This window comes from Myotis daubentonii, chromosome 11 (assembly GCF_963259705.1).
Source record: "Myotis daubentonii chromosome 11, mMyoDau2.1, whole genome shotgun sequence".
Lineage (NCBI taxonomy): Eukaryota > Metazoa > Chordata > Mammalia > Chiroptera > Vespertilionidae > Myotis > Myotis daubentonii.
In genome coordinates, this window is record NC_081850.1 from 66,154,612 (window position 1) to 66,178,344 (window position 23,733).

The window sequence follows — 23,733 nt, forward strand, 5'->3', positions numbered from 1 at the left end:
CATGGTTTGATTCCCAGTTGGGGCACATGCCTGGGTTTCACGCTTGAACCCCAATGAGGGGCATGTAGGAGGCAACCAATCAATGATTCTCTCTAATCATTGATGTTTCTTTCTCTCTCTCTCCCTCTCCCTCCCTCTCTGAAATCAATAAAAATATATTTTTAAAATATTGCCTAGAACTGTAGTTAGCTCATCATGACTATATTATGAATAAGTGAGTGAATGAACAAACAAATGAACGATTAAAAGAAAAATTATTGGGAGGGAAAAACCTAACTTAATCCAGTACCCAAAGATGAGCCACAATAAATCGCTTGTCTGTCACTAAGAATCAGACCCTGGGGGAAAGGTACCTCATTACCAAGTAAATATTGAGGACAGAGCAAGAGCGGAAGGTGATGGAATGACAGTGTTAACGGTGGGGAGAAAGGAAAAGAAGCCAGCATTTATTGTGCAAGTATTATGTACAATTCATTCATAACACATCTGAGTGCCTATTGGTTCCAGGCATTATGTCAAATCCTGAGGATACAGACTAATTATCAAAAACAACAGCTAAGGTTCTTCGGGTGAAAGCCAATACTAGGGGTCCGCAGCCGGGGGAAGGAGGCTTCCGAGGAAGTGCCAGCCCCCTGAGAAGTGAAGCAGGCACAGGACTGGCCTGGTGAGGAGTGGGGGAAAGGTCCGGAGAGTAAAGAGCATGTGTGACATGACGCTGAGGGAAAAGTATTGTTCTGGCTGCTTTCCACACACCAGCTCCTTAGAAATCATTCATCTACACGGACTCTATCATTTCCTTTGAGGTTATTATTCTTTCCAATTTATTTTGATTTCATTGCTTGGTGAAAATAGGCCTCTCGCAAAAGTATCCAGTCATGAGTGAAGGCCCACATCAGCCCAAGCAACATTGAAATTTGGGGACAGGGCCCAACTAATTATTTGGAAAGGGGGCTCCTGAGATGAGGACTAGTCAGTGGTCAGCCTGCCGGTGGCCCTGGTCGTCAGGCAGCAGCAGACATTCTCCAAAGGTCCAGCCGTGCCAGAAGGCCCGGAGCAGGACGGGGCAACGGGGCCAGAGGAAGGGACTGAACAAGTCTGGGTGTCCCTCTGGAAGGCTGGGCCTCACAAGGACTGATGAGCACAGGGTGTCGGCCTTCCGTGTGGACGGGGTACAGAGATGCCAATCTGCCACCAGGTGGGTCCCTAGAAACTGGCCCCGTGACTTTCATCCGAGGAGTTCTTTGGTCTTCACTGCCAGATGCTTGTCCAGCTCTGCAACGGTGTCGTCGGCCATTTGGCTGATCTGCAAATACACGAAATGAGACAGCTTGGTCACCGGGGCTGGAAGATGGCGGGGGAGAAACAGTCCAGAACTCTGACAAGGTTATCTGGGAAGTAATAATGGTGACATAAGCTCACGTTCATTGAGTCCCAGCCAGGCACTCTACTAAAACTTGATGTATACACCCTTACTGATTCCTAACAGGTACCCCATTATTATCCCCACTTCACAGGTGAGGGAACTGAGGCAGTTAGATTACCTGCTCGGGATACACAACTAGAAAGTAGCAATGGCAAAAGTTAATCCTGAGTAGTCTGATTCCAAATTCTTAACTATTATCATAGAGTTCAGAGAAGCCAGCCATATCTGTCCCTTAAGGAACTTCTAGAATTTCCTGCACTCAGACATTCTACTATATAAAGCCCTCACACTAATTGATAAGAAGAATATTAAGATCCCAACAGTTACGCAGAAAAAAGTCTTGAAAAAAGATGAAGTACATCTGGTTAACAAACATGGAAAATTCAATAGACACTGGAGAAATGGAAATTCAAACAAGGCATAATTCAGTCATCAGAGTTAACAAAATTTGATGTTGTGGTTTTTAATTACAATATTCAATGCCAAGAAGCTATGGTGAAATGGATGAGGTCACATATCATCAATGGGGATTCAAAATGATGTAAATGTTCATACCATTTTTAACCCGAAATTCTCTCAATGGGAAAATTACCACAGGAGTGGAATCTGAAAAAAGTTCTAAAAACAAAGATGTTTATCTAAGCTTTATTTTTAATAATGAAAAATCAGAAAATCAAAAGTGAAAGAATGGGTAAATAGTTGGATACATATAAAAATTAAAAGGGGGTAAGCCCTGGCTGGTTTTGCTCAGTGGTTAGAGTGTAGGCCCCGAGACCATAGGGTCTTGGGTTCCATTCCAGTCAAGGGTGTGCACCTGGGTTGCAGGTTCCTTACCTGGCCCTGGTCAGGGAATGTGCAGGAGGCAATGAATCAATGTGTCTCTCTCACATCGATGCTTCTCTCTCTCTCTTCCATCTCCTACCTCCCTTCCACTCTAAAAAAATCAATGGGAAAAAATGTCCTCGGGTGAGGATGAACAACAACAAAAACAGGTTAAGAGGATCCATTTCTTAGGAAGAGGGTATAAATAGGAGTAAGATTCCAGTATATGTTTCTGAAACGTTTGAATGTTTAACTATTTTATAACAAGCATGGATTGCTTTTGTAATCATGGAAAAAGAATGCTTAAAGATATTATTTATAATCTCATAGAAACATTCTTATGTTACCCCTGAATTAAAGAAAAAGGTTACAAAACTGTGTATATGGCTATAAAGCAGAAACAATCTCAAATGCTCAAAATTATGCATATTTTTAAAATTGGGAGGAACGCTGTCAAAATATTAATAGTGATTATCTTCCAGTGATGGGAAGATAGCTGATATATTATTCATGTGGCATCTGTCACATCCCCAGCACTGGCAAGTGCTCAGGAAGTAGTTACTAAATGAATAATTATTAAAGTTCTCTGTGCTTTTCTATATTTTCTGCAATAAACCAATACTCCCACAGAATGAAAAACACAGTACAATTTGGTAGGTGTTGCAGTCTCCCTCCCCGTGTCTTAAAGGGACCTAAGGCAGGAAGCCTCGGCAGGAAGCTTTGAGGGGTACACAGTGCTGAGGATCTGTGTTCAGCAGCACAGTGGCTGTTTGACATCTTTATTTGCAGACCACAGGCCTTGGCCAGGAACTGCAAAATAAATGCCCTGGAAAGGGTAGAAACTAAAAAGGATTTGGAGCAATTGGCCCCCAGCACAAACAGCCAGGCTCTCACCATAGCAACAGCTGCTCATTTTTTAGCTGAAAAGCAAAGCTCCCGGGGCTGCTGGGCACTCTGGGAGAGCGACGGCTCAGAATGGCTGCTCGGTCCCTCCTCACTCGGGTGCTGCAAACCCTAGAAATGCTTCTTTTGCCCCCACCTGCGCAGCCTGCCTTGCATGGGGTATGGCGTGGTGCCCAGCAGCACTCCAGCATGTGTAGGCTGCAAGCCTCCTCTGGAAAAATGGCGTTTGGGGACGGGGGGGGGGGGGGGGGGAGGGGGGGGGTCCTTAGGGGAACAATTCGATAACGTGGATTCTGGGTTAAATTCTCAGCACGGTAACAATGCGCAGGTCCTTTCCCCCGTTTGAGTTTCAGTTTCCTCATCGATCAAATAGGGTGCTGGTCCCTTCCCTAGAGAGTAGTTGGGAGGGTTAAACAAAGTCATGAATATGCAAGCATGTTTTAAATTGGTTATTTGCTATGCAAATGCTGCTTGTGTTACTGTGATTTGTACTGTCACTTCCTGACATCTTTTCAAATTAATTAATTAATGAAAATATTTACTAACTTTCTACTATATTACAGGCACAGAGTGCCCTTGGGGACGGTCTGCCTGCAAGTTCATCTTTTCCATTTCCATCAGACTTCTTAAAATAATGATGATTAACAACAACGACAAGGATACCAACACCTCCCACTCACGACATGCCTGACAATGGGCTAAAAAGTTGACACGCATTATTTCACATAATCTTCAAAACATATGAAATACCATACTCATCTCCCTTGAATGTATTATGAATGTTAATTATTTCACCTGACGGTTGCATAGTAGTTTATAGTATGCAAAATTGTTTTGTTCTCCATTACTTCATTCAAATCCAACAACCTGACATAACCTCTATAAGGCAGGTAGCACAGGTATTATCCCTGTTTACAGAGGACTAAGCCAAGGCATAAAATGTTAACTAACCCGTGCAGAATCACATAAAGTCAGTAACGAGACTGAGCCAAGAACTCAGCCCCCCGCAGAAACCACTGCACCTGACCTCGTCTGCCTCCTTCCAGGCAGACGTGCTAGGCTCATTAAAACAGTCAATCCCTGTCCCTGGTGAGGAGAGATGTGGGATGGGCAAATAGGCAGAGAATTACTGAGGACCAACAACTGTACTCGCCACTTTTAAGCAGCTGTGGGACTTGGTCCTCTTACCAATCCTGTGAGAGAGGCTTCCTGCTCCCACTTACAGTGAGGAACCAGAGGCTCAGAAAGGTGAAGCCATTTGCTGACCTGGCTGGGAGCTGACAAGCCAAAGAGCTGTACTGACTGCACAGCTATTACCATGTGCTGCCTCACAAGGACTATACCACCACCAGCATCAGCAGCATCACCATCACCATCACATCTGCTCCCTACAAGTTCAGGAAAATGAAAGGTAGAGAGGAAGAGGGAGGCAGGAGCACACAGTACACCCTGGGGCAGGCCTGGGTAGCGAGTCACCCTTCCTGAGGCCTGGCTCAGAACACCCTCGGTGCCACTGGGTGCTGCTCCCACCGCCTCACTCAGTCCCGCCTGCTGCCCGTCTGCTAGGAGCCTTTCCTTCCTTCAGCCCCACTAGCACCCAGCGTCACTTCAGAGCAGTTCCGTTTCTCAGAAAAAGGCAGCAGTGAAAGGATCTTGGCCAGATTTACTGGTGGTTTCTGCCAAGTGCTTTAATGTTCAGCAGGCCCATTTACAGCAAACTGAAGCGAAGGTGAAACAGCAGGCTGACAGATGTCAGAGCCCGGCTGGAAGACCCTGGGCCTTCTTCAGCAGAGCTGGCCTGAGCTGGGGGCAGGGAAGGGAGGGGCAGCGTTTGGGGGATTGGGGGGGGAGGGGGGTTAGACATGACTGCAGGGAAAGAACCCACCACAGAATAATTTCCTTCTTATAGACCGAAGACAAAACATTTTTATGACAGAATTTTGAAATGTATGACCTCAAAAGACATTTGGAAATTTTTTTAAAAATTAAGAAAATCTCAAAGTATAAAATTAAAATTGCCTATAATCCCATTACCTGAAATAACCACCATTAACATTTAAGTGGATAGGCTGCCAATATTTTTATGTACATGAAACTCTTCATTATAAAAATAAAATCATATGATAATACTGTTATGTAATCTACCTTTAAAAAATAAATTCCAAAAAAAGTACATCTGTAAAATATTTTTATATTTGTTGCTATATGTAGATTCCAATTAAGGAATGTAAAACAACTTATTTTCCCACTGTTAGAAACTTAGACAGTTTCCAGTTTTCTACAATTATACATAATCAACACACACACTTCTATAGATATGATTTTTGACAATTTATTTTAGATAAATTCCCAAGTCAGTGAATCAGAAAAGTATGGATTTTGGTATATACTGCCATACTATCCTCTAAAAAAATTGTATGGATTTATACAAAGAATAACTTAATCTTTCCAATGGAGTGTGGAAGTAAAAGCAACACTCCTAACGTAAGCAACATTTTAAGCTCACATTAAAAGTTCTAGGTTCAAATATTAGGGATTAGAAAAGGCCCCCCAAAAATTAAATACACATTCTAAAAACCCATGAGTGATTTAGGCACTCTGTACCAAGAACCTTAAAACATGCATTCCCTTTGCGCTGTAATTCCACACTTGGGACTGTATCCTAGGGAAATTATCTCAACCAAGATGTGTGTATAAAAATATTCACTGCAACCTTACTTAAAATAACAAAAACGTTTAAACAAACTAAATGTCCAACAACAGGGCTTACAAAAGTGAATTATGGTATGACGACAGACTGTTTTGCAACCATTAGAAATGTCTGTTTATAAAGAGATTTCTAAGAACACAAGAAAATGCTAATGGTTTTAATGCCGAACAGAAAACAAAAATCTGTATACAAATTGCATGTACAGTACATGTTCTCAATCATGTTTAAAATGTCGTTTAAAAAAAAGCGGGGGGGGGGGGGGGGAAGAAAAATTCCAAAATATTACGAGCAGTTGTTCCTGCAATGTGGGATCATGGGGTGAATTTTTCCCCATTTTTTAAAACAGTCTTCTGAACTCTCTGCATTTTCTACAATATTTTGATAATCAGAAACAAAGTAAACAAATATATTTTAAAAACTGCTTGATAAAGCAACAATCAGCCCCTGCCTGTTTTACTTAAATAAAAACACACACCAAAAACTGCATAGCGGTGCCTTCTGTCAGGAAAAAAGAACAAAATGAAGTGTGTACAAAATTGTCTTCTATTTTCTTATTGAACTTTGAGCCACATGACAGTAAAAAGTTTTTATCAATAATGGCAGAACTAATATTTAAATGATAATATCTCAGTAATAAAGACTGTGGTGAAATAAATATATAGTAAGATCGTTTTTCTTGTAATATTACATAAATGCTTACAGAGATAATTTGAATGTTAATAACAGTCATCTCTGGGTGATGAAATTTTACTTACTTTCTTCTTAATTAAAAAAAATTTATACGAAACATGGATTAGTTTAGTATCAGAAAAAAAGAATAAAGTTACTTTGAAAGATAATGTACAGTAACAAGCACTGAATAAAATATCTAATCTGAAAAGGAAGGTGAGAAGCCAGGTGCCAAGGACAGAAGGCTTCCAGCAAGGTCATTGTCAAGGGGGTTTCCTCAGGAGAGCTGGTTATCCGATCATTCTCTTTTGCAAGGAGCACGGGCTCTGGTCCCTGAGGCAGATGCCCAGACTTGCTGAGTGAGGACTTACCACCAGGAAGCAACCAAGGGGCCAAGTGTCAGCTGAAGAGATGAAAGCCCCGGGGAGATGGACAAGGAGCTGGCTCAGCGGGAGCCAGGCCTGGACTCTCCCAGGACTGATCAGGGCTCAGAGAGGCCAGCTAGCCTCTGAATCTCTGTCAGCTGATGCGGGGAGAGAGGAGAGCACAGGGATAGCAAAAAGGGAGCTTTGAGGGTCTGGGTGTCAGGTAATGGTACTTCTAGCAGCCCCAGGGCAACCCTCAAGGCAGGAATTACACATCCCTTGTTACAGAAGAAACGGGCTGAGGAGTCGTGTAACCTCCCCAATGCCACAGGACACCAACTGCAGAACAATCTCTTTTAAACTCAGGTGCCTCGCCACACCTTGTCTGCTTTTGCAGAATCACCCAGGCCAGTGGTCGGCAAACTGCGGCCTGTGAGCCACATGTGGCTCTTTGGCCCCAAGTGTGGCTTTTCCACAAAATACCACGTGCGGGCGCGCATGTACAGTGTGATTGAAACTTCGTGGCCCATGTGCAGAAGTCGGTATTTTTTGGAAGAGCCACACTCAAGGGGCCAAAGAGCCACATGTGGCTCGCGAGCCGCAGTTTGCCAACCACTGACCTAGGCAACTTTTTAAAAATACACATTCCTGGGCAGACCTGCTGCAACAGAAAATTCAGGAGCTAGCTCCAAGAATCCATCTAAAATTCTCCCCTGGGGGACTGTCTGGCCTGGCCTATGACTAGCTGGCCCAGGAGAAGGGGAGCAGGGAGCCCATGTAAGGCCTCCTCCAGGTGTCCTGCCTTCCACTCCTTCCCTCTTGGTCCACATCCTGCTCAAAATCTTACTTAAACTAATGCTTTTATTGTGGACAAGGTGGCTTTGGGTGAGCACTTTACAGCACACTCAACATTATAAATTCTATCTCCTAAATACTGTTAAGTTCATCTTCCTACCTTAATTCCACTTGTACCACCCAGGTCAGGCCACTGTCATTTCCTGGTTGGATTTCTTTCTTTTCTTTTTTAAAAAATATATTTTTATTGATTTCAGAGAGGAAGGGAGAGGGAAAGAGAGATAGAATGATCAATGATGAGAGAGAATCATTGATCAGCTGCCCCCTGTACGCCTACTGGGGATTGAGCCAGCAACCTGGGCATGTGCCCTTAGACCAGAATCAAACCTGGGACCCTTCAGTCCGAAGGCCAATGCTCTGTCCACTGACCCAAACCAGCCAGGGAAGATTCCTTCTTCCCTCCCCTCCCCTCCCCTTCCCTCCTCTCCCCTTCCCTTCTTTCACCTTTATGACTGAAAGTATTATATATGTCCCCTTTTTTTCCAGTGACAGGTGTAAGTGCCACCACTGGGCACACCAAGAACACTGTTAAATTCTCACTTCTCAGCACCCAGACCACCAACCTCAGACAGGAGAGCAATAATGTATATAGGCTCTGAAGTCAGTCTACCTGTCTTTGGATCCCATTTCTACCTTTTATCAGCAGTATGACTTTGAGCAAGCCATTCAACTTCCTTGGACCTATTTCCTTGCTGCCTACCCCTCACAGCTTTGTAGTGACGAGGATAAATGAAGTGATGGAAAGTGTTTGGCAGAACCTGGAACACACTGAAAGGTCAGCAGATCTCCTCCTCCTCCTCCCTAATCCCAGGGCCCAGCACAGGGCGAGGCCCAGGACAGAGACCCAGTCAACAAAAATCACATCAATGAAGGACCAGGGTGCTGTATCTTGTCCTCAGTTTCCTCACTTTAGACATGAACAAGTGAGTCCCTGGATCAGATACAGAAGCATTTCATCTGCTGGGAACAGTACCTGCTTTTCTATGAGTCGAATGGTGTCCTCCGAGGTTTTGTCCTTTGATTTCTTCAGCTTATTCATTGCGTTGGTACGAACCTTCCGTAAGGAGTCTTTGGCCTTGTTGGTGTTCTGTTTGGCCAATTTGGCCAGCATTTCCCTGTGCTCCCTGGTTACTCTGATAAAAGAGAAAAATTTACCGGTAACATCACACTGTCCATTAGCTCAACAGTTTGTCACCTTACTCTCTGATGGTGGATGAGCTTCACATTCCTGACACACGCCCATGGAGGTGCTCAGGGTCAAGTAAGGTTCCTGGTGAGTTAGCTGAGAAGAGCCAGTAAGAGTACTGCTTAACTGCTGGCACATTTTAACTGCTCAATAAAAGGAAGCAACAGTTGGCTGTAACTCCATCCCCTTCTCTCCCACTAAAGAAAGCGATGCAAATGAGTAATGATACTATAGAAACAGCATCATCTTTAAATCTCTAATTCACCCCAAACAAATAAGTAGCAACCTTCAGAATCTTAACTATCATTATAGCAAATGACTTATGAGTCACCTCAAAACTGACCGGGAAACAACGCGAGAAGCAATGCACCAGTTAACTTCCACAAGGACCCAGGGGAGCGTCTGGCATGTGATAAATGCTAATGAATGTTAGTTATGTTTACTACTAACATCTCATCATAATAACAACAATGAGCACATGGAGGGCCTACTGTAAACCACCAGGACAGGCACTTTATATGTTGATCCTTACAACAACTGTATGAGGCAATTATTATTAATCCTGTTTTACATTCATCATCACAACAGCCCAGCAGCAGAGTAAGCCATCGCGTCTGTCCTGCCTTCATTTCTTTGTCATGTACAGATCAAGGGCCCAATACCTATCAAAACCAGTGCTGGGCACTGAGGACAAAATGATGAACATTTTGTCCTGCCCCTAAGGAGCTTAGCTGGGCAGAGAGGTCAATAGAGAGAAATTGACAACATAGGGTAAGAAGTGCTGTGGACAGGGACATGGGAAAGCATCAGATGTCACAGCACAAAAGAAGTTCAGCTAACTCAAAAGTTTCTGTCCAAGTTAAGGGAAGCATTTCCTAGAAAAATAATGTATGAATGTGGTGGCTGTGAGGTCTTTTCACTAGCATTCTGGTCCCTACTCCTTGCAGTACGAATGCATTTCCCTAGCCACCCAGTGTGGCTGCACAACTTGCTTTGGCCAATGAAATGTGAGAGAAATTATGGGCACTGCCACAAGGCAGAAGCTTCAAGAGCCAGTGTGTGTTCCACTACATTAGCTTCCGCTGGCCACAATATACGTGGCATATGAATATCCATCAGCTTAGTTCCCAGAGTGACTATGACGAACAGCGCCCATCATACAGCATGAGCAAGGCATACGCTTCTGTTGTGTAAACCGTGGAGATCTGGGGGTTGCTTGTTACTACAGCATAGCCCATCCTATTCTGACTAATATACCACACTAGGATCTGAAGGGCGAGAACAAGTTGCCAGCACTGGCGTGGCAAAGGGAGATTTCCAGGAGGAAGAAAGAGCAGGTAGGAAGGCTCTGAGCTGCAGAGACCAAGTTTCATTTGAGGAACTGACTGGAGTGCAGATAACAAAGGAGCATGACAAGGAAAGAGGCCAGAAATTCCTATCATGGAGGGCCTTGTAAGATCATGAACTCCATTTTACAGATTAAAAAATGAGACCCAAAGGAATTTTAAATATCTTACACAAAATCAAACCCAGTCTGTCCTGTCTCAAAAGTCAATGGTCTTAGTATGACAAAATTCCTCTGCCCCCCTGGGTCCTGAAGTGGACATCCTTGGCATATGGTTCCTGACCCTCAAAATCAATGCAGTTCTTGCCCAGTAAGGACAATCCCAAGTTCTGGATACATGCTCCGTGGGAAACAGTGGCAAGCATGTGTTAAAGATTTAGTGGCGTCCACCTGGTATTTTTTCCCTGATGGGATGAGAAGAAAACTGAACATTTTTGAGAAAGATACACTACAGACAAAGTGGACAGCTGTGTTATAAAGAAATCCTTCTGGATTCAGCTAATTGAAGGTATTCTCAAAATAAAAATGATCCCAATTACTACCATTATGAAGCCCCTCTATGCCACATGAGTACTTTAGGTATATTTCCTTACAATCCTCACAACAGCTCTTTGAACTAGATTCTCATACCCCCATTCTGCCCAGAGGAAACTGAGGTGCAGAGGTTGAGTGACTTGCCGATAGGCTTGAATGACAGAACTGGGATTCAAACCCAGATCTTTCTGGCCCGTATTCTTTCCACTACTCCATGCTGCCCCCCTTGTACTCTATTTCACATAAATCCGGCACCGCTGCCACGACTCTGCTCCCAGGCAGAAAGCTTTTCAAAGCCAGTAATATGAAGCTTGGGACTGAAAAGGACAAAACCACCATGTCAGGAGTTTAGGGATTTGGATCAGATCTTGTTACTTTTATGGTTTTTAATTCATTGAACAAAAATCATGCTGACATGTTTAGGTCTCTTTTTTGTTCTGCCAAAGCATATGTCGGTATAAGGAAGGAACAGGAAAATTAAAACTTGATCCACTGATTCAAAAAACTTAATCCTGCTGAAATACTAGGAGGGCAGAAAATAAATGAATCTTAAGTCTGTAAGAAACCTCTCAAACTTCCCTAACAAGAAGTATTTAATCTTATATTTCATATATAATTTGAAATAGGTATCCTACTGTTTAGAAAATCTTTAATAAAAATTTTTATCAATCAACTTCCTCTTCACTACATTGTTTTATTTATATTTTACATGAAGGGAAAAATACCATACATTTTAAAATATATCAATTGGGGCTCAAAAAATCTTAAGAGCAAACAGCAATATAAAGAAAATCACAATATATGTAATTTAGCCTTAATAAGTGCATTTTTTATTTATTAGTGTAAATGTGACATTACCACACTAACACCAGACAGTTTCCACAAATAATAATATCCAATTATTGACACTGCCAAAAATATTTTAGTTTTAGGATGCAAATAAGCAATAATCTAAGGAAATGGAGAAGGGAGCACAGTGAGGAGGGGGAAAAGGGAAGGAAGAAGAGGGGCACCAGCATGGGCAGGGCTGAGCTTGGGGTGTTGAGATGGAAGGTATCTAAAATACAAGGTCAGAAGCAGTGAGGGTGATGGAAAGGCAGTGGCTGTGAAGTCAGACTGACCTGTTTCATTCCCGTTATCTATCACCCAGAGCTGACTATGCTTGGCTCTGAAGTCAGACTGACCTGTTTCATTCCCGTTATCTATCACCCAGAGCTGACTATGCTTGGGCAAGCTACTCACTTCTCTCTGAGCCTCAGTTTCCTCATTTCTAAGGTGGAAATATTAAAAACACCTAAATATCTTAAGGTGACTGGGAGAGCAATCACATGTATAAAGTACCAATAAGAAAGCAGCATATAGTAGCCTTGAGTAAATGATAGCATTTATGAATGTTTTAATCAAACACACTTAATTACTTTCTCATGAAACGAGGGCACATCTGTTTTAGAAAAGAAACATACTATATTATGGAAATATTTTAATGCCTTTCCAAACCAGTGATTAATACATCCGATCGTCTCCATCTCACATTTGTGGATTCTATGAGTACACCCTGGTTTGTATTCCAGGCTGCTGAACGCAGCCAGTTGTCTAGCAGCCTCTCTGTGCCTGGCATGCGCTGGTTCAAGCACTGGCAGAGGCCCCTGCGCTCCGTGCCAGACCCTGGGCCAGGCTGAGGAGCTCCAGAGCGGAGGCAGGCCTGGGCCACCTTCTCGGAGGCTCATGCAGTGATGGGGACAACTGTCAACCACAACTGAGAAAGAGGATGGCTGCTGCTGGGTCAGAGGGACGGACCTTCTGTGGAGGGAGCATGCGTACTGTCTGGAGATTTGGAAAATGCCCAGGAGATTCAGAGTAATTTGTCAGCTGCAGAAGAAAGGAGAGGGCATTTCGGGCAGAAGCACAGGGAGAAATATAATGGCAGGAGGGTATGAGACATAAAATGGTGCAAACCAAGTCAAATTTGTTCTGGAGGCCCAGAGCTTTTAAATTCTTTAGCCATAAAACTCTGGTTTCAAAGAAAATCACGGCATATAGAACAGATAAAAAGAGGGCTATTCCAGTCACTGAGGGAAAAGGCACCAGGGGAGGGTGTGGCCTAGGAAGCTTAGCTCCACCCTGACTGCCCTGCACGTCTGGGCCACCACTTACTGGCTGACTAACCTTAAGCAAGCTATTTAAACTCCGAGGTGTTTAAAAATATTTTGATAGATTTTTTTTTTTTCCTAGAGAGAGAGGAAGGGAGAGGGACAGGGCTACATCAGTGTGAAAGTGAAACATCAATTGGCTGCCTCCTGCATGCCCCTACTGGGGATCAAGTCCACAACCTAGGCACGTCCCCTGACTGGGAAACAAACCGGCAATCTTTCCGTGCATGGGATGATACCCAACCAATGGAGCCATACCAGCCAGGGCTAACCTCTCTGAATTTTAATGATCTCATCTGGAAATAGAAATTGAGAACAAATAAACAAAAAACAACATCTACCTTCCAGAGTTATTGTGAGAATTCGATGAGATAATACATGGAAAGTATACCCTACAAGGCTTGGTGGAGAATAAACAATCAGAAAATGTAAGATGCTTTTGTTGCAATTGTTGTTTATGTTTTGGCAACCACTGAGGCATCTTCAAATAATGAAGAGTTTACTCATGAAAGTTTTTATCAACAGAGAAAGGGTAGGGCAAACAATCTATGCTTCAGTAAGATGACTTTCTGAGATCTGACTAGTAATTTAACATCTCATGCACATTTTAAAATACAAATGCTCCCAGCACATAGCCCTGAAATTTTCTTTCTTCAGTATTCATTCATGCAGTTTACAGTATCATTCTACAGCTATTTACTGGGCACCTATCATGTGCCAGCCACTGTGTCAGACACTAAGGACATAGCATCAAACACATCTGTGTTTAGCCTTAGCCAGTTTGGCTTAGTGGATAGAGTGTGGACTGAAGGGTCCCAGGTTCTATTTCGGTAAAGGGCATGTACCTGGCTTGCAGGCTCCATCCCGGTCCTGGTTGGGGCGCATGTGGGAGGCAACCAACTGATGTGTCTCTCTTACATCGATGTTTTCTCTCTCTGTCTCTCCCCCTCCCTTCCACTCTCTCTAAAAATCAATGGAAAAATACCCTCAGGTGAGGATTAATAACAGCAACAGCAACGACAAAAATAACTGAGTTTACAGTCTGGCAAGGAACACAATCATTAAACAAACACATGCACAGTTAATCAATATGATGCAGTCTTAATAAACACAATAAAGACAAAGAGACTTCAATTAAAATAATTAGCAGGGAAAGGCAGTCTGACCAAGATCTCCTTGTGGCTCCAGGAACTACGTGTGGTGATAACTAAGCTAAGTGATATTTAAGTAGAGTAAAGAGTGGCGGTGCTAAGGGAAGATCATTCCCACCGGACAGAATGGCCTCCGTAAAGCACAGGCACTTTTCCAATAAGAAGGAGGATACTCTCAAGACACTAAGAAAAGGCAGTGCATGCCCTGGCTGGCTTGGCTCAGTGGATAGAGTGTCAGCCTGTGGACTGAAGGGTCCCAGGTTTGAATCCGGCCAAGGGCACAAGCCTGGGTTGCGGGCTCGATCCCCAGTAGGGGGCATGCAGGAGGCAACCAATCAATGATTCTCTCTCATCATTGATGTTTCTAACTCTCTCTCCTTCTCCCTTTCTCTCTGAAATCAATAAAAATATATTAAAAAAGAAAAAGAAAAGAAAAGGCAGTGCAGCTGCAGAATGGCACACAGAGAGGAGAAAGATGGCCCAAGTGAGGAGGCTGGAGAGGCTGGCAAGGGCAGGACACAGGCCTGGCAACATCATAATGAGTCTTAGCAGAACCCTGGATGCACAATGTGGTACAGACATACAGAGGAATACTATTCAGCCTTAAAAAGGAAGTTCTGGTTCATGCTACAACATGGCTGAATCTTGAAAGCTTTATGCTAAGTGAAAGAAGCCAGACACACAAGGACACATATTATATGATTCCACTTATATGAGGTACCTAGATGGTCAAATCATGGAGACAGAAAGTAAAACAGCAATTTCCAGGGGCCTGGGGGATCAGGCAATGGGGAGTTGTTATTTAATGGGTACAGTTTCCGTTTGGCAAGTTGAAAAGAGCTCTGGAGACTCGTTGCACAACAAAGTGAATGAACTTCATTCCGCTGAACAGTACATTTAAAAATGACTAAAATGGCCCTGGCTGGTTTTGCTCAGTGGATAGAGCATCAGCCTGTGGACTGAAGGGTCCCGGGTTCGGTTCCAGTCAAGGGCACAGACCGGGGTTGTGGGCTCAATCCCCAGTAGGGAGCATGCAGGAGGCAGTCAATCACTGATTCTCTTATCATTGATGTTTCTCTCTCTCTCCCCCTCTCCCTTCCTCTCTGAAATCAATAAAAATATATTTTAAAAAATGACTAAAATGGCAACTTTTTATGTCTATCTTACCATAATTAAAAAAAAGTGGGCAGGAGGGAAGAGTCTTAGCAGACTGTTCCCAAGAACAACACAGAATACCATAGCTGTTTGAGGGAACGTGATGAGATTTGTATTTTGTGTAGATGGCAATGTACAAACCAGATCTACGCGTGTGGCTCACGCCTGCAGAGGAGCCTCCAGGCAGGCAGCGGGAAGCTCAGGACGCGCCCCCAGGAGCCTGGCTGGGTTGGGTGATGGAGGCAGAAGGCTTTTCCGCTCGGGTCAGAGAGCCTCCCAACACAAGGCAGGGGTTTGGCTGAGCTGGCAAGGTCACACTTTGTTTGTACAAACTCCTCCAGCAGGTCTTCCAGTAACATCCTGGATGGGGGCCTTCCTGCACAATTCCTTGAGCGTGTTCCCGCAAACAATGAGCTGAGGGCAGGCCCGCTGGTCACTCACACAAGCAGAGAGGCCCACTGACTGAAAGATGCTTCCTCTGGTTTCAAGGAGAACGGGGCACCCATACAAAGCCATTCGCCAGGTGTGTATCAGAGGAAGCTGTGCTCAGCTCGGGCAATTACAGTACAAATCTGTTACAATATGACAGCTCTTGACTTCAAAGGATCTTTGGTCAGGAGAGTTTAAAGGATTAAAAGGACATGCGCTAAAGCCAGGAAGAACTGGAGTCCCAGCTCTGCCACTTGCTAGCTTCAGAACTGTAAGCGTGCTTCCAACTGCTCTAGACTCACTTTCCTCACATGCCAAATGGGGGTAAGGATGTTTCTAAGAGGGTGGAAGCAAGATTACGAGAAATGACAGTGTATATCTGCTATGGAAACTCAATTCATGGTGGCTGCATTCTTCTTTTAATGCAGAATCTCCAGGACTTGGGGATAGAGGATGTGAGTGGTGAGGGAGAGAATGACCAATGGGTTTAGTCACTTGGAGCGTGGGCTATTGAGTGGGTGGTGAGCACAGAGGAAAGAATGGGAACCGAGGAGGCAGCAGGCAGCTGGGGCAGTGGAGGCTCAAGTTCTGCTCCAGCAGCTCAGGGGGACAGGCAGAGGGAGAAGGAAGCATCAAACACATCTTTGACAGCTTATGGAGAGAAACCCTGTCACCTCCTCCCTGGGCTTCAGGGAGACCCCACCCCCACCCCCCCACACCCCCCAGGAGCATCGGCCTCAATCAGCAGACACACACGCCTTGCTTGACTGCTTGTCGGTGGGCGCTGGCCTGAAGGAAATGTTTTTGTTTGCATAGCCCAGCCAGACTTCCTATGCTTCTAGGTATGCAATTCCCCTCTCCTCGCACCCGCCCCCCTTTGACTCACAGGTCTGGCTTACGTGCCCTAATGTCTCAGAAAGACAGTAAGTGTCCTTTTTGCCCAAAGGCAATTATGTATGTACTCTGCAAGGACTTCTCCCACAGCAGAAACTTCACTTCTCTCTGGGGACACACTGGCCACTTGCTTTCAAAGGACTGTCCTGTGACTGAGGCCTGGCTAAGCCAGACATACCATCCTGAACAGTCCCTTGTGAGGGAAAGAGAAAGGAGGTTGAGCTCCGAACTCTCAGCTGAGTGACCTTGATTAAGTCACTCATCTTCTTCCTTGTCACCCCAGAATGATGGAAATCCAAGTCCAGGAATAAGTGTAATCAGCTCAAAAGTACAGGAAAAAGAACACGGGTTTGGGGACCACAGCAGACTTGATTTCCAATCCCAGCTCTGTCACTTACAGAGTAAATTAGTAACTATGGACAATTAACTTTTCCTCTCTGAACCTCAGAGAAGGATGTCTAGAGAAGCATTCAGGAGAACTGTCTCTGAAGCCAGACTGCCGGGGTTTGAGACCCAGATCTATCATTTCTTAGCTGTATGACCCTGGGTAAGTAATTTCACCTCTTTGCCTTGGTTTTCCCATCTCACAAATGTGTACAATCCCATGCACTTAGTGGGATTGTTATAAATATTATGTTACTAAATGTGCTAGCATGTGATGATGTGTTCAGTAAACATTACATGTTTTTATTTCCTCCAATTGTCAAATGGGGGGATAGTAAATGCTACTTTTCTTCCACAGTTAGTGTGGATGGTTGGAGAACTCTGCATCTATAGCTACTGACTATTCTACAGCTGCTAATCATATCAGCAATAAAAGTACTAGTGATGTGTCCTACTGAGAGAGAGGACAGCATGGTGGCTATGAGCCCAGGCTCTGAGAAAGACTGCCTATTCTTCCACTTATTAACCATGTGACACTGGGCACAAAGAACTCCATTCCCCTGTGGCTCATTTTCTTTACCTGTAATAGGGGTAATAGCACACCTACCTCAAAAGACTCTTGTGAACATATCAGTTAATATACAAATAGCACCTGGAACAGCAGTTGGCACGTAGTGAGTGCTCACATCCATTGACTCCGTCAACACTGGTTGCATACTTTCTGTGCCAGGACCTGCTCCAGGAGCGAGGGCGACAGCTTATGTATATAAGCAACAGCTTCTGCTTATATGTACACGAACAAGGTGACAAAAGTTCCTCCTATTCACATTTTAGTGAAGGAGGCAGAGAGAGAGAAAATAAATATACAAAGTGACACATAAGTGCTGTGAAGAAAAGAAAGCAAGACAGGGAGATAAGGAGGAATCTTGTCATCACAGTAAGCGTCCACTTATATCTGCCTGGACATCTGGCCCGATGTCACCTGCTCCCCTTCAATAATTAACACTCGCAGAGCTCTTTCCACACGCCAGGCTCTGAGCTGAAGTGCTCTGCACGCATTAGCTCAGCGAGTCTTCACAGCACCTCCATGACATCAGCGGTATCATTACCTGGACTTCACAGGTTAGAAGAGGGAGGCTCAGACAGATCAAGTAACCAACCACACACGTTCCCGGGAGACCTGGGAGTTGAGCCCAGTGCAGTCTGACTCTTGAATTCCAGACTTGGTGCCAGACCAATCTAAGCACTAACCTTACAAGAATAGCAGTGCTCTAACATTAAGTTCTGCTTAGATATATAGGTTGTTACTACTCTTCCAGCTCCCCTACAAGTCCAAGTGCAGTGGGGAGAAAGGGAATCTATAGAAACAGCAATGGACTAGTGACCTGACCTATAGCTGCCAACTGCCAGGTCCTGCGAACAGGTGCAGGACACAAAGGGTGGAGAACAGAGGAGGGGTGGATATGGACGAGCCTTTCTTTTGGGGTGTAGTTTCTGCATAGGTGTTGGTGGCAATTTTCTCCTCAGTCTAAGCCAGTGATGGCGAACCTATGACACGTGTGTCAGAGGTGACACATGAACTCATTTTTTTGGTTGATTTTTCTTTGTTAAATGGCATTTAAACATATAAAATAAATATCAAAAATATAAGTCTTTGTTTTACTATGGTTGCAAATATCAAAAAATTTCTATATGTGACACGGCACCAAACCCTATAAGTTAGGGTTTTTCAAAATGCTGACACACCGAGCTCAAAAGGTTCACCATCACTGGTCTAAACTCTACTCTTGATTCCTGATGGAATATTCTTGTGTGTTTAAACCAGAACATCTGTGCTGGGACCTGAAATAACAAGAGGTGCTTCTAAAAAGCCACGGGCCAGGTGGGAAGCAACACTGAAGAGGAGAAGGCAGGCATCCTAAAGCCTGGAAGGCACGGGAACGCACTAAGCAGAATGAATGGCCCTGAGAAAGCAGGGGTAGCAAGCAGGCGGTGGAAATGAATGGGCTGGAAAGGCAGCTGCAGTTGCTCAAATGCAGTTTGTGGCTGCCCGGCCCAAATTAAATTATTAGGCATTCTTCTCTGATTTCTCTTTTCTTTCAAGATGGATAAAGGTCTATGTGTCAGGGGGTGTTGCGAGAAAAGGGAATATTTCCTGGAATGTGCACATTATACATAAGACCCCTAGCACAAGATCCACTAGGCGATACGGCAGCTAGACAAGGAGGCCACAGAGCAGGAAGGAGGTAGGTTCCTGGTCAATATTCCAAGGAGCAATGTGATAACGTGGCAAGAACGGGGGCTTCAGAAACAGACAGATCTGATTTGAATAATCACTCCTCCAATTACTAATCTGTGACCCTGAGCAATTACTTAAACTAATCCCCAGTTTCCTCATCTGTATTATACCCATCTCAAAGGGAATTTCTCTGCAGCCACACACAATGAAAGTACCATGAAAATGTGCACACTAGCCATGTTATGCAAAAAAGCAAATTGTAGTACTGAGATATTTAATGCTATTTATGTAAATTATATGTTGTGTATGCATTTTTTGTTTTGTTTTAATCTGGAAGAATATATACTAAACTTACCAATAATTACTTCTGGGAAGAATACTTGGGGAACAGTAAACAGTTTTATTTTTCTGTAGGATTTGAATTTTTGCAGGTCTGATCAGTCAAGTGGGCATATGAACAGTCTCCTGACATCACAGTAGTGCTGTGAGAATTTGGGGAGAAACTGTAAAGCTCTCAGCACAGCATCTCCAGGCAATAAAACTTTAGTGTAGCTGATTAATAAATAGCACCCAAAATTTGATTAATAGATTTCAGTGAATCTTGATTAAAGGGGATGTTCAAATAATATATCCAGTTGACTGACTTCCCTAAATGAAAGAACACTAGCCAGGGAAGAAAACAAAAGCTATACACATTGTCAGTGGGTACGGACATAACCCGAGCTTGAGGCTCGCTGGTCTTTGGCCGACAGCCAAGAGAAAACCCTGCACACAGCCACACAAAGTTGTATCCCCAGGGCTGAGAAGAGGACTGAGTGACAAGGACCACTTTGGGCCCCAAGTCTGACCTCTTATTGATTCAGGATTATCTTCCACATACTTCCCCCAAGGATCAGAGGCAGATTACAGTAAGAGGCACATACTCAGTCAACTAATTTTAAATGAGAAGATAAGAATTGAAGGAGTGTAATGAGGGTGAAGCACTAACTGAGATCTGCTGCAACTAAAAATAAAACAGCTCTGGGCATCCAGAATTAAGGCAAAAAAAGCAAACTTGCAGGCTGTCATTAAGCAGAGGAAGAATCATGATCAATCAGGAAAGGCAAATTTTCCTAGAACTAAACTCAACATGTTATAATCAGAAACTGAGCCTAGGAAGTTATGTTTCTGATTCCCTTCCACCTCCCAAACTCCTGACATCAGCGTTGGTGTGTTAGTTTTCTCTGTATAGCTTTGCCAATTTCCAGCTCTGTGACCCAGCTTCAATGCCTCACCTCTCTGAATCTTAAGTTTCCTCATCCTTAAAAGGGAATGATGATCCTACTTATATATGAAAGGGAATGAAAGAACATTTGCTACCATTAACTGGGTGCTTGCTACACATTAAAATCATTATCTCAAAAAACAACGCATCATCTCACTGAAATCTCCCAATAACCATATAAGGCACGACCTGTAAGTATTTTACAGATGAATTCTCTGAGAGTCAGAGAGGTGGAGACGGTTGCCATTATCACACAGTTAAAAAGCAGACAAGCCAGAACTCAATTTCATGCTTGTGTGCTACCAACACAGAAATGTAACTGTACTTTTCCACTTTCCCTGTATATGTGAAGCACAGTTCCTAGCACATAGTAGGTACTCAACATATTAGTTCCCTTCCACACTCCTTCCTTTCCTCCCAAAGTGTGTGTATATACAAGCTGGGGCAAAAGTAGGTTTACAGTTTTTCCTATGGAAAATAATACAATAATTAATAAATAGTAATATAAAAATAAACTCTGTTTTGTGTACTCACAACTGTAAAGCTACTTTTGCTCCACCCTGTGTGTACTGTATATGTGTGTGTATATATCTAAAATTCAAAGTATACTAAAATAATAAAATTATATTTATATAGCTTCTTTCCTCTAAGGAGATCATACTACTTAATCTATTTTCTCTACTAATCCTACCAAATCTCTACCTATCATTATTACTTTACTTATTTTACAAATAAGGCACTCGAAAGCAGCAAGCTGCTAGGGTGACATGCCCAGAATCAAATGGAAGTCACTGCCAAAACCAAATATAAACCTTGGTCCTTTTTTCATCTAAATCAACCTTTATCCTCTCATATGACGCAGCCTCCATAATAAAGAACAGATCATTCATTTTTTATCTGGAAAACTACCAAGCGTACAATTCAGTAAGGGGCCTCATGACCTTACCACCTTGTCAAAGGGAAGAAAGTATATAAAAAATGAGGTTTGCAGGAGCAGACGGTTTTGGTCCGTCAACTTTCTCTTGGATTACGCCCATTAGCTAACATAAAATAATGTAAAATATAATGTAACAGAGCCCCATGTCTTTGGAAATTCAAGTTAAACTCACTGATCCTTCAAACTAATATACACGGCACCAAGAGTGATCGTTAAGTCCTGCTAAGTCCTGTGGGGCTGCAGAGGTGCGCATTATGTGAACTAGATCTTTGAAAGGCAAACATGATACACAGTCAGGCCACTTGAAGGGGAACTGAAGCCAGCAATGAGCATTCGGCAGCATAAGTTCATAGCTTGGCAGAATTTTGGAGCCCCGAGAGGGATCTGGCAGACCACTGAGAGCAGCCCCTTCATCTAGTGTAGGAGCAAACCAAGGCTCAGGGAGGTTAAGTGGCTTTTCTAAGATTTCACAGACAGGAGAGCAAGAACTAAAAAATAAACCTGCTGACTACTATCCATTCCACTTGCAAATCTCGCTTCTAATGTCCATGAGTCCACTGAGCAGGTTCCAGAATTACACATCTGTTCCAAGAGTACAGGAGAAAGAGCCTGCATGCTGATAACAGAAAAACTTGGGGTTCAAACCCTGCCTGCCACTTACTGACCATGTGATCTTGGGCAAGTCCCTCTCCCTTAATTTAAGTGTTTTCATCTATAAACGGTGGGTAACAGTACGCTTCACAAGTAAGCTGCAGGTAATATAAACAAAGGGCCTAGCATAGTCCGTGAGCTCCATGAAGGCAAACATTAGGTCTGCCCATTCCCAGCATTCAGCACCAAGCCTGGCACATGACATATTGATTGGCTGAGCAACTCAATGAATTAACCAAGCAAATAGGTCCTGGACTTGAACCCAGGTCTACCTGATACTTAAATACTAGGCTATATCGCTTCCAATTCATATGATTTCAAGGCAGAGTGTTAATTGTTACAGAGTACCGAGAACACAATGAAGTAAGATTGCCATTTTCTGGTCATAAAGCAGGAAAAAGTTCAGTGGGGAAAGTTCCTGGACTCTCAGTTTGGGGATTAATTCTTGTTGCTAACCTGGGTGCATCTTGGGGCTTTGGAACTAACTAAATGCGGTTTAGGTCTCAGCTACATCATTAGCAGTGTGAACTTGGAGATGTTACTTTACCTCTCTGAGCTTAACTTTCCATACCTGGGGAAAAAACCTACCTGGAGGGGATGGTATGACAATGAGGCAACATGTGTAAAAGAATACAGGGTAGCCCTGGCCAGCTTGGCTCAGTGGATAGAGCGTTAGCCTGCGGACTGAAGAGTCCCAGGTTCGATTCCGGCCAAGGGCACATGCCTGGGTTTCGTATTCGATCCCCAGTGGGGGGCGTGCAGGAGGCAGCTGATCAGTGATTCTCTCTCATCATTGATGTTTCTATCTCTCTCTCATTCTCCCTTCCTCTCTGAAATCAATAAAGACACATATTTTTAAAAAAATACAGGGTAATATGTGGCACAGAAAGACACTCAACTAGTGTTACACCCCTTTCCCCTCCCAGTTATTTGAAAGCTTCATTCATTCATTTCACTTAGGTCTCCACTCAAATGCCACTTCCTTCCTGAACCTCTCGATCCACAATAAAACCCCCAACTCCCTCTAACCCCTTATCCTGCTTGTTTTTCTTCACAGTCCTTACCATCACTTGGTATTACATTATGTATTTCTTTGTTTTCTGTTTACTATGCCTATTCACCTATAAGGTAAACCCAGGACAGGGGCTTTTTGTTGTTTGTTGTCTTTACTGCTATATCTCGACAGCTAGGAAAGTACCTGGCATGTAGTTAGTGCTTAATAAATATTTGCTGAATGATGGAATGAATTACTTTAATGCACTTTGTAGTAATAGGGGCTTAAAGATAATTAAGAAATTGTGCCCTGTTCTTAATGGTTAGAGTGCCAGCCTGTGCACTAGATGGTTGTAGGTTCATTTCTGGTCAAGGGCACGTATCTGGGTTGCAGGTCCCCCGCGCCCCAGTTGGGGTGCTTATGAGAGGCAACCAATAGATGTGTCTCTGTCACATTGATGTTTCTCTCTCTCTCTCTCTCTCTCTCTCTCTCTCTCTCTCTCTCTCTCTCTCTCTCTCTCCTGCTCCTTCCTTCCACTCTCTCTAGGGTCAATGGAAAATATATCTTCACTCCTCAGGTGAGGACTAAAAAAAAAAAGGCTAATTAAGAAATGAGATTACGGAGGAGAAACTAATTCTGTCTGCTACGGAATCTGAGCAGGTGGAAGATCCAT

At 43.6% G+C, this 23,733-nt stretch overlaps 1 protein-coding gene across 5 annotated transcripts in view; it reads right to left on the bottom strand.

Annotated features, from left to right (window-relative positions):
- Positions 1 to 425: 425 nt before the first annotated feature.
- MRRF (mitochondrial ribosome recycling factor) overlaps positions 426 to 23,733 on the bottom strand; it is a 42,872-nt gene continuing 19,564 nt past the window's right edge. For all 5 annotated transcript variants that reach the window (XM_059657739.1, XM_059657741.1, XM_059657742.1 and 2 more), the window contains 2 exons: positions 8,721 to 8,880; positions 426 to 1,303 (listed from right to left, as the gene is read on the bottom strand). In XM_059657739.1, coding sequence (XP_059513722.1) covers positions 1,226 to 1,303; positions 8,721 to 8,880 — 238 coding nt within the window. In that variant the 3' untranslated portion in view covers positions 426 to 1,225. The remainder of the gene's footprint in view (positions 1,304 to 8,720; positions 8,881 to 23,733) is intronic.